The following is a 12,095-nucleotide window of genomic DNA, read 5'->3' as shown; positions in this document are numbered from 1 at the left end:
GTTGCAGTTTGGCCGGGGCTGGGTTTGAACCTGCCACCCTCGGTATATGGGGCCGGCGCCCTGCTCACTGAGCCACAGGCGCCGCCCTGTATAAATAAATTTTTAAACGAGTGAATGTTGGCATAATCAAAATCTAAACTAGGAATAAAATTTAAGATTTTTATGCCTTTATTTATGAAATTATATATTTGTGAGACCCTTTTTAAAAAGAAACCAGGCCCTTCTATTTTCAATCTTGACACCTTTTTTTGTTTGTTTGTTTGAGACAGAACCTCAAGCTTTCTCCCCAGATAGAGAGCTGTGGTGTCATAGCTGACAGCAACCTCCAACTCTTGGGCTTAAGTGATTCTCTTGCCTCAGCTTCCCAAGTAGCTGGGATTACAGGCACCCGCCACAACACCCAGCTATTTTTTGATTGTAGTTGTCGTTGTTTGGCAGGCCCAAGCTGAATTTGAACCTGCCAGCTCTGCTCTGATGTATGTGGCTGGCGCCTTATAGGTGCCAAGCCATCTTGACACCTTTTTGAGAGAACTCTAAAATATTTAATACTTATCCATTCTTTTTTTTTTCTGTTAGGTTTTTTTGCAGTTCTCTGGATTTTGTTGACTGTGTAGCAAAGGAAGTGAGCAGCCAACCTCTAGATGAAATTGCTGTCAAGGATAAGGAGACTAATTTGAGTGAATCAGATCATCCAGACCTAGAAGGCAAGAAGCTGGTTGATAGAAATATGGCACATGCTTCAAATGATCAGATTCCAGACGACGTAGCAGGGTTTGCTGATGAAGACTCTCAGTCTTTTAAGACCAGCTGCTTCACAAGGACCGTTTCACCGCCTACTTTGAGGACACTAAGAAGTTGTTTTAGCTGGTCTGGAGGTCTTGGAGATTTTTCTAGGACTCCGAGCCCCTCTCCAAGCACAGCGTTACAGCAGTTCCGAAGAAAGAATGATTCCCCCTCCTCTCTGCCTGAGAGTAGCATGTCTGATGTATCTCAGCTAGAGAGTGACAAGTCAGGGGATGAATCTCATCACTTGCATGAAGTGGGGTCTTCACAGTCCCAGGAAAGTGTGGAATTATCACTGCACAGTTTCAATGCATCAAGTCTTTCTCAGCCTTCTAATAATGATTCCGATTCAGAGGTAAGTCAAATTCTAAAGACTTTGTCTTAAATTCATATGTAAGAGAAAATAGGATATTAATCAGGTAATTAAAAAAAAAGAAATTTCATCTACATTATGGAAATGACTGTCTCGTAATTTTTCGTTCTAAATCCTGTGTAGAGAAGTTTACATGGTATACATTTGAATGACTTCTGTCTTTCATATTTTAAACCTCTGTATATTTAACTCTATACTTCTTGAATCACTGTGTTCCATTAATATGTATCTCAAGATGTGGCACTGTTAAGACCTAAGCACGATGATATCTATGAAATGAAAAATTATTACAAATTTACTGTTTAAATCCTTAATATACTTTTGAATTCAGATAATATTTGAAACCTTTTAAGGAAATAGCCCTGTTAAAGTTATGGTATCTGTAAGGTTTATAACTCCAGAAATACATTTTCATTGCTCATCTTACTCCTGCTAAATGTCCCCTTTATAACAAAACAAAGTAGTAACACAACTCATTTTATGTTATTCCATTTTAAATTTATGAAAGCAACCTAACCACTTTTTTCTCCCTTATAAGATATATTTTATTCTGACATAAAATCAAAACTCCAAATAAATACAGTCAGCACCACTTAAAAATAGAGATACAGGGCGGCGCCTGTGGCTCAACGGGTAGGGCGCCGGTCCCATATGCTGGAGGTGGCGGGTTCAAGCCCAGCCCCGGCCAGAAAAAAAAAAAAATAGAGATACAGTCTGGAAAATATGTCATTAGGTGATTTCATCATTGTGGGGACCTCACAGAGTATACACACACACACAAACCCAAATAGTGTGGCTTACCCACATACCTGGGCTACAGGATATAACCTACTGCTCCCAGGCTACAAACTTGTGTAACATGTTACTATACTAAAAACTGTAGGCAGATATAAGTCAATGGTAAGTATTTGTGTATCTAGACATAGAAAGGTGCTGTATAAATATTGTGAAACATCTTAAGGACTGGACCACTGCCATGTAAGCAGACTGTTATTGACCAAGATGTTATTATGCAGTAAATAACTTATTGCTCATAAGATTCAGTGACATTTAAAAATGATGTGATGTCATAATACCTTTCTTTAACTATGAGTTCTCTCAAATGAGACCAGTTATAGTTGGTAAAGATAAAATAACAGTATTATGTTTACCCATTATAATTACCAAGTTATAAGAATAATGATAGCCACAGTAATATTTGACAGCATTTTGATGTCTGGTAATCTCAAATATCAAATAGCATCTAAAAAATCAGTATAGTTTGTATTTATCGAAAAGAAATTATTTCATTCATGTTCCCAAAGGAAACCTCAAGTTGTACTGGACTCTTAAGAAAAAAGCCAAGTTAAAATGTGGAGTTAGGGCATTTTCACTTGGAGAAAGCTGAAATCAGTTTATGTATTTGAACCCTGAATCTATCCCATGTACTTTTTTTTTTTTTTTTTTGAGACAGAGCCTCACGTTGTCACTCTTAGTAGAGGGCTGTGGGCTGTAGTGTCATAGCTCACAGCAAACTCAAACTCTTGGGCTCAGGTGATCCTCTTGCCTCAGCCTCCTGAGTAGCTGGGACTACAGGCGCCCACCACATCACCTGGCTAATTTTTAGAGATGGGGTCTCACTGTTGCTCAGGCTGGTCTTGAACTCCTGAGCTCAGGCAATCCGCCTGCCTTGGCCTCCTAGAGTATTAGGGTTACAGGCATGAGCCACTGTATCTGGCCTCCATGTAGCATTTTTTAAGTTTTTAGGAGTGTGCTGAACCAAACCCTTAGCTGCCTTTGAAACTTTAGCTTTTCTTTTCCCTTTCTCTTGCCCTGCCTTGAGTTCACCCATACCAAGTCCTATCTACACTGGTCTAGAACGCCCTCTGTTTTACTATGAACCTCCATTGTAATATCATCTTTTTTCTTTTTCACCTCTTACTACACTTTTTTCTTGGCACCATTTGCTTACCACAACAGTTGCTGTCTCTTAAACATCATTCCTAAAACACCCCTGTCTATGTGTGAGGATATTAGGTCTTCTAAGTAGCTTTGAGACATTCTTTCTTCTTTTTCCAGCATGCATCTCTCTGTTTTGCTTGCTTTTTAAGCTCTTAGCCATATTTCAACAAGAAGCCTCACCCTTCTACCAGGGTGAGGGGCTCGTTATGCTGGCAGAACTCCACACTCCATCTTCTGGGTTAGCTATTTTTTATACTAATCAGTAACAGAAATATGGAAGTCTTCCACCAAAAATAAACTAAACAAAGCTAGAAATCATTTATTAAGTCCTCTCTCTACCTGCCAGATGTAGTAAACACCTATTAGAATAAGTAGTTAATTCTCAAAGAATTAGATGCTGACAGATAACTTAAAAATGATATAATCTTTCATTGATTCAGAAAATGTTTCAGAAAGCCATGATGCCTTTTTGGCTTTGCTTTAAGTATTAGTTTTTATCATATGGTTCTGAAGAAAATGTTTCAACGTTAGAGCTGCTGTTGGTAGTTCAATGGAAGAAAGCAACACCCATAGATTCTGTTTGTACTGAGTTCATTGACCCTGTTTGAGGTTGTGATCAGGTTAGGATCTTGCTCATCGTCTCTAGGAAATGATTTAGCCCAGAGTCACCACTGTTGGCAGCTGTGAGGGTGTCCCTACACTGTGGCTGCAAGGCCACACAAGGCCCTCCAGATCCCCAAGTGTAGCCCCTCAACCAAATCCAAACTAAACAGAACAAATCCCTTTATCAATTAGTTCTGTAAAATTTTTTTTTTTTGTAGAGACAGAGTCTCACATTATGGCCCTCGGTAGAGTGCCATGGCATCACACAGCTCACAGCAACCTCCAACTCCTGGGCTTAAGCGATTCTCTTGCCTCAGCCTCCCGAGTAGCTGGGACTACAGGTGCCCGCCACAACGCCCGGCTATTTTTTGGTTGCAGTTCAGCCGGGGCCGGGTTTGAACCCGCCACCCTCAGTATATGGGGCTGGTGCCTTACCCACTGAGCCACAGGCGCTGCCCCAGTTCTGTAAAATTTTAATTCAGTCAAAAAGACCGCACTCAAAAAAAAAAATCCTGGAAAAATATAAAAGTATGAAGTTTTCTGAATTTCCATTCATTGTCCTTTTTTCTTTTTTTTGAGACAAAGTCTCACTTTGTTGCCCTCAGTAGAGTGCTGTAGCGTTATAGCTCACAGCAACCTCAACTCTTGGGCTCAAGCAATTCTCTTGTCTCAGCCTCCCGAGTAGCTGGGACTACAGGCGCCTGGTATAAGGCCTGGCTATTTTTTAGAGACGGGGTCTCCCACTTGCGCAGGCTGGTCTTGAACCTGTGAGCTCAGTCAGGCAGTCCACCCAGCTCCGCCTCCCAGAGTGCTGGGTTTACAGGCATGAGCCACCGCACCTGGCCACATTGTCCTTTTTTATTTGACTTTCATGGGAATACAGATTACAATAGAACTCTATATCTTTAGGAAAGTCTTATCTGATAGAGTAAGATGCAGAGAGTAGACTTTAAAGTCATTGCTAAAGGTAAAAGAGCATTTTATATAATACTACACCGCTTCTTGAAAGTAGATATCATTTTTCTCTTTAAAGTTGAACGTGTCAGACAATTAAAAGATATGTAGCTGCACTGATTCAACACTTTACTTCTCCAGCTAAAACATCTTGCTAACTTCTTTAATAAAACTGGCAGGTATTATCCTTTCCATATTAGATTCCTTTTCCTTTATTAATTCTATCCCATATTTTTACTTACTTTCCATTTTGTTGAATATTGGTTTGTTGTCATAAAAATTCCATAGTTAAAAATCTAATTTTATTTTATTTTTTGATTTGGGTGATCTAGGAATCTGATTGTAATATTAAGTCACCTGATAATCAAGGTAATCAGGCCTCCAAGCCACATTTATCTCATTTTTCAAGAAAAGACACATGTCTAAGGAACAAGGTAAAACATTTATTTGTTTTCATTTCAGAGGCAATGTATTCTTATTATTCAAAAATGAGAAACATCGGGAGGCTGAGGCAAGAGAATTGCTTAAGCCCAAGAGCTGGATGTTGCTGTGAGCTCTGATGCAACAGCACTCTATCGAGGGCGATAAAGTGAGACTCTGTTTCTTAAAAAAAAAAAGGAAAGAAAATGAGAGATACAAGCAAAATTAAAGATTAAAATACCCATATTCTCATTTATACAAAATTATCTGTTTTTAGGCTTCCTAGAACCAAGTTTTTGCTTGTTTAAGTGTGTTTAAGTTATAAACCTATTTTCTCTTGCAACATAAAGTTCTTCTTCAATTTACTTGTAATAACTATATAATATGCCATTAAATAGGTTTAGCCAATCCCCTTATTTTGTCATTCACCCTAAAAACTTTTTGCTTTAGCAAATAGTATCTACAACAAGATCTTAAGAATAAGTATTTGAGGATGTATTCTTGAATAATTTATAGAGATGAATTCCATGGAGTGTGGTATTACTGGTCCCAAGGCATGTACGATTTAACTTTGATGTATTACCAAAAGGCTTTGTGAGATGAACAACATATTTAAGAATGTAAGAATTAGGCTGTCGTTTCTGGAAAGCAATTTGAAAATCTTCAATAGTAAGTGCATTCTAGAACCTGAGGAAACATTGAGAATTTAAGTATAAGAAAAGTTAAAACTGCATTGTTTACAATGGTGAAAAATTGGAAATAATAACTAAAAGCAAGTAAGTAAATTATCAAATAATCATGGGCTTTAGCTCTTAGGTGGTAGAAATACAAGTGAACTTTTTTCTGTTCTTCTTCTTGTGTTTTTCTACAGTGAGCTTATATTATTTTTCTAGTACCATAAAGTCTTAAAAATTTCAGCAAATGGTCTTCATATTCATTTGAAAGAAGATCCTTATCTCACATATAATATAAATACACATTATCTCTTAGTTGACATGGGCTGCTATGACAAAATATCGTAAACGGGGTGGCTTAAACAACAAACATTTATTTTCCGCAGACTGGCAGAATTGGCCAGACAGCTTTTTCCTGCCGTGTCCTCACACGAGAGAGACAGAGGTCAGCTCTTTCATGTCTTGTCTTTTAAGGGCACCAGTCTCACCCATGAGGGCTACATCCTCTCGACCTAATGGCTTCCCAAAGGAACCTTAGCAATTCAAGCTGAATGTTAAGGGGATACAATATTCACTATATAGCAAATTCCAGCATATTAAAAGCATAAATGTAAAATATCTAAATATGAGATTATTTTCTAAATCTTTGAGAAGGCCTTTCAAACATATATACTGACTTGGAAAGATTTCTATGTTATTTTTTGAGTGAAAAGATAAAATGTTATTAAACAATACATATAGCATGGTATTTTTATTTAAATGCTTACAAGTATTCATGCACACATTTGTGTGTTTATATAATCAGAATGAAAAATTAGGAAAGATACTTACAAAATTATTTGCAGTGATGGATAGGACTAGAGATATAGAAAGCTCTTTCTGGAAAGAAGTTATATCTAGCAGTGAAGCATCGCCTTTTTATTATAATTCGTACTCTCAAAAATTTGCATTGTCGGGGTTTCAACTATCACTTCTGTTTTGATGACTCTTTGGGTGAATACTCCTTGATATCCACCTTTAACATCTAAAATCAGCTCATATCTTTTACCTCTAATAATTTCTTCTCAGAACATTTTTGTTTTTATCTGTTTAATAAAATTATATTATTCTTTGTCACCTGGTTTCAAAATCTTAGGGCTGTCCTTTTTTTTTTTTTTTTTTTTAATAACCACCAGCTTAAATTCTTCTGCAGCAGGTAGAGAAAAACAGCCAAACATCAACCCATCTCCACATTCTAACATTTATTTGTCTTGTTTTTTGCTCTCTCCCTTTTCCCCATTACCAACACCCTAAGTGAGGATTTCATCTTTCTTTGTGAACCTTTATTTTAACTTTTCTATTTTTTATTCATCCTCTGCCAAATTAATCAGTCTTAAAACTTTTTTTATATATTTCATTCTTACTGTCCTAAGAAACAACAACAAAACTAATGGCTCCATACCACCCACAGCATAAAAATCAGCCCTTCCAGTAGAAACAATCTAAATGTCAACAGAGGTTTAAGTAAATTATGGCGTTCTTATACAAAGAAAGGATAGATTACCTATTCAAAATAGAATTCGGTTCTGCTTGTGAAATGGAAAAATCCGTAAGATACATCATCAAGTGGAATCAAGATAAATTGAGAAAAACAAAGTGCATTGCAGTGTGTAACACACTTCTACCTGTATGTGTGAGTGATTCAGTGGACGCTCAGGAAACTGACAACAGCAATAGCCTCTGGAACAAGAAGCAGTGAGGAAATGAGAGAGCCTGACTTTTCTTCCTGTTCTATTGTAACACTTACATTTTATGCCAGGTGTACATATTACCTATTAAAATAATTATGATGGGGTGGTGCCTGTGGCTCAAAGGAGTAGGGTGCCAACCCCATATACTGGAGGTGGCAGGTTCAAACCCAGCCCCAGCCAAAAACTGCAAAAAATAATAATAATTATGATGAATTCAATTTAGACATTTATAAATAGCACATTTTTACACATTGCTTAATGGGTTATTCTTCAGTTCCAATGTATAAAGAATAGTTTGAAATTAACTCAAGGTAGTTACTTTAGCAGAATGGTCTTAAAACAGGCATTTATTCTTCAGGTTCCTGGGCTACATAAATCTAGTTCCATGGATTCTCTTTCTACGACCAAGATCAAACCTCTAGTACCTGCCAGAGTCAGTGGGCTGAGCAAGAAGCCTGCAGGCATCCAGAAGAGAAATCATCATAATGCCGAGAACAAGCCAGGATTACAGATAAAGATCAACGAGCTCTGGAAAAATTTTGGATTTAGAAAGTGAGTTGCCTTTTCCGTATTCTGAAATAGGATTAAGTATTCTTTTCCACAATTTCTCTCTCTTTCTCCCAACTTCTTCTAGTTTTATATCAATCAATTTTTGTTTCTCTCACCAAAAGAAAATTATTTTTCTTTATTCTCTTTAGCCAGCTGTTTATAAGGTTATTTAATTTCCATTTCTATACCTTGTTTTCATAAAAAGATGGCAAACTGGGTGCCGCCTGTGGCTCAGTGGGTAGGGCGCCGGCTCCATATACCCAGGGTGGTGGGTTCAAACCCGGCCCCAGCTGAACTGCAACAAAAAAGTAGCTGGACGTTGTGGTGGGCGCCTGTAGTCCCAGTTACCTTGGAGGCTGAGGCAAGAAAATCGCCTAAGCCCAGGAGTTGGAGGTTGCTGTGAGCTGTGACATCACGGCACTCTACCGAGGGTGACAAGGTGAGACTCTTGTCTCTAAAAAAAAAGAAAATGGCAAACTGGTAAAACAGTTCTCAGTCTGGCTTTGGTTCTCTCTGTGGTTAAGCAAATTACTTATCCAGTTCTGAAGCTTTCTGTTATCTTTCAGGATTGTAAGAAGGATAGTTTTAAACAAGGGGTAGGAGCATCATACTCCCCTAAGTTATCACATTTAAAATGGGGATGTACAATTGTGGTAAAGATAAAAAAATAGAATGGAGAGAATCATTTAGTTTATGTGATGAATTAATCAGAGTTCTAATGTACATGGCAAATACTATTTTAAAAGATTAATATAAGCTAAATTTTTTAACCATAATACTTCCTTCTGTTAGACTACAAAATTAGCCACAGAATAGTTGGTAGTTAATTTGTTGGTAGCCACTAATAGTTTGTAGTTATTTTCTTGTTCTTTTCAGTAAAGCACATGTGCTAAGTTTAATAAAAGTGGTTTTTTTTTTTAAGTTATGTGGGTGATCAGGTTAAAGCTTTACCTAATAGAGATACTGTCACACTCAGATGAGAAAGTATGAGTGGAGACACTTTGTAAATAAGCAACTGCTAGACAGTTGTTTCTTACTTTACATTTATGGTTAAAGCATTTAGTAGCAGTTCTCAAACTTTTTGTTTTCGGAAACTTTTATACTCGCAATTTATTGAGGGCCCAGACCATTTGTTTTATGTGGGTTATACTTGTCAACACTTAACCATAATAGAAATGAAAAATAGATAATTAAAAATATATTTTCAAATAACCATAAGCCCATTACATATGAATGAGAATAGTATATATTTTTTTAAATAGCTATATTTTCCGAGACCAAAAAGAGTAAGAAAAGTGGCATTTGTTTTACATTTCGCAAATCTTTACCATCTGGTTTAATAGAACTCAATTAAATTCTTATATCTGATTCTATATTTGCTCTGTTAAGATTTAGTACACATATTTTGGTTGATGAAGGAAATCTCACCCTACCCATATTTGTAGTTGGAAAACGTGTATTTTAATAACTTTTTCAGATAATTATAAATTTTATTCTTTGCTGTCACAAACAAGTAGTAGTTTCTAAAGGTTAGTTGCAACATGGAATGTGAAGCCGTATCAGCTGACTTTGCATACTCTGTTACATTATAATTCACTGGTATAGTTTTAATGAATCTAACTTGTGCATGATATTGTATCGTGATGCATTAGTGATCTGGAAAATATTTATCCCTTGAGTTGTACTTCTCTTTTTCATGTTGACCTATTTTATTATACAATATAAGAAAAAAATCACAATCAGCCAAGCCTTAAATACTAGAAAGTCATTAAGTGACAGATACAAGTTCTTCAGAATTCTATTTTCACTTGAATTTTATCATTGGCAACACATTTCAAAATACTGTTAAGTTATTTTTCTTTGCAGTAACAGGCACTCTGTTGGTTTCCAAGAAACCCTTTGCCAAATACCTAAATTTGAATGAACTTCAAATGCTTTTGCTTGAGAAAACTTTGATGTGAAATACAAGTGCTTTAAGTGTGCTTCTCATTTTGTCATAGGATATTAGGAAGTGTACCAAAAGGTTGAGATTTAATACAATCAGTGATTTAGTGCTTCATCAATCTCCAGAGGTCTGTGGAGCATACGTAGAGAAATGGTTTTTAGTTTGTTTGGGGTTTTTTTCTTGTTGTTGTTTGCTTCTTGATAGAGTCTCCCTCTGTCACTCCGGGTAGACTGCCGTGGCATCATCACAGCTCACAGCAACCTCAGACTCTTGGGCTCAATAGATCCTCTTGCCTCAGCCTCTCGAGTAGCTAGACTACGGCATGTGCCACTATGCCTGGCTAGTTTTTCTATTTTAGTACAGACAGGTTTTGCTCTTGCTTAGGCTGGTCTGGAACTCCTGAGCTCAACCTGTTGACCTCCCAGAATGTTTGGATTACAGGCATGAGCCTCTGCCCCGGCCCTAGAACTGTTGATAGAAATAAAGTGCACAACAGCATTCTTAAACACCTTTTGGAAAATAGGACCTTGTGGCTGGGTGCGGTGGCTCACGCCTATAATCCTAGCACTCTGGGAGGCCAAGGCAGGTGGATTGCTTGAGCTCAGGAGTTCAAGATCAGCCTGAGCAAGAGCAAGACATCTCTACTAAAAATAGAAAAACTAGCCAGGCACACTGGCACATGCTTGTAGTTTCAGCTACTTGGGAGACTGAGGCAAGAGGATTGCTCAAGCCCAAGAGTTTTAGGTTGTTGTGAACTATAGTACCACAGCACTCAGGGCAGCAGACTCAAAAAAAAAGAAGAAGAAGAAAATAGGACCTTTTGTTTAATTTTTGTTGACGGGAGTTAGAATTACCTGTGGTATCTTCATAATAGGATTGAATTTTTACAGACTTGGAGTTCCCTTCCTACAAAAAAGGGGGTGTGGAGAAGGGAATAAAAGATGATTAACTATTGTTCGTGCTTCACTTATATTGATTCTTTGCCAAACTTGAGAAAAGGGACTAAGGAGAAACAAATTAAAATTCACTGGAATCATTCTGCCTTTGTTAATGGATAGCTAGCGGTAGCCTAATGCCTGCACTGAAAGGCGATTTTGAAAGCAGGAAGGGCACTAGAAAGCAAAACGCACAATTTATTGGGAGTATTCCAAGGAGAACCTAAATGTGTTGTATAATGAATTGAAACAGGTTATATAGTAAAGGGTCTTACCCTCTTCACATACCTCTATTTTGTCCAGGTAGATTATTTCTTCTATAACATCTTGTACCCTAAAATTATCAATTTTATTTTCATTATATTTTGCAGAGATTCTGAAAAGCTTCCTTCTTGTAAGAAGCCTCTGTCTCCAGTCAAAGATAACATCCAACTAACCCCAGAAGCAGAAGAGGATATATTCAATAAGCCTGAATGTATGCGTGTTCAGAGAGCAATATTTCAATAAACTCAGACTGCTGTTGCCTACCTGAGAATCTTATCAATTTGAAGTCCCTTTTTGGGAATGAAGCAGTTACCAGCCTGAACGATTTGTTCTTAGATCTATACCATTTTTAAAATAGAATACATTTTGTATATTAACTATCTAATTGTTTCTTTTGTTTAGCTTTTTATAAGACGCTAAATAGAAGAATAATTTTATCTTTGACACTTTTTTCGAAGTTTTAATGTTAATTGGACAAATCCCCTGGAGTTGATAAAAATCTGCTCTAAAGATTTCCGTAACATTGTCAAGTAGAAGGGTGGTAAATGGAAAACGGCAATCCTACGGGAAATCAAGGTATTTCTCCAGGCTTTAAATTTTCGTCTGCCTTGCTATCCTTTAGTGTTGAATTGAAAAGGTTGTTGGGGTGGGAGGGGTAGTTTGAAGGGTTAAAGATCATTACACAAATGGGGCAGTGTTCAGTTATTCCTGAAGAGTTTGGTTGGATTACAGGCTGACAGTGAAAGAAACTACTTCTTGTATCATTAACGTTCTACAGCTTCAAAATAGCCTGTTTTAACATATCTTTTTTGATGTGTGGACTAAAAATTCCTTTGCATATAGTTAAAGCCATTGTACTGAACACTCTGTAAATTACTAAAGCTACAGGGTCTGTGATACGTACACTTTGCCAGGAGATAGACA

The 12,095-nt window shown here is 37.1% G+C and overlaps 1 protein-coding gene across 2 annotated transcripts in view; it reads left to right on the top strand.

Moving 5' to 3' along the window:
- EXO1 (exonuclease 1) overlaps positions 1 to 11,550 on the top strand; it is a 34,341-nt gene extending 22,791 nt beyond the window's left edge. For both annotated transcript variants that reach the window (XM_053605937.1, XM_053605936.1), the window contains exons 12-15: positions 577 to 1,138; positions 4,987 to 5,088; positions 7,837 to 8,030; positions 11,279 to 11,550. In XM_053605937.1, coding sequence (XP_053461912.1) covers positions 577 to 1,138; positions 4,987 to 5,088; positions 7,837 to 8,030; positions 11,279 to 11,414 — 994 coding nt within the window. In that variant the 3' untranslated portion in view covers positions 11,415 to 11,550. The remainder of the gene's footprint in view (positions 1 to 576; positions 1,139 to 4,986; positions 5,089 to 7,836; positions 8,031 to 11,278) is intronic.
- Positions 11,551 to 12,095: the final 545 nt, after the last annotated feature.

This window comes from Nycticebus coucang, chromosome 10 (assembly GCF_027406575.1).
Source record: "Nycticebus coucang isolate mNycCou1 chromosome 10, mNycCou1.pri, whole genome shotgun sequence".
NCBI classification, from domain to species: domain Eukaryota; kingdom Metazoa; phylum Chordata; class Mammalia; order Primates; family Lorisidae; genus Nycticebus; species Nycticebus coucang.
The sequence above is the reverse complement of the archived record's forward strand: the minus strand, read 5'-3'. Positions and strand labels throughout refer to the sequence as shown.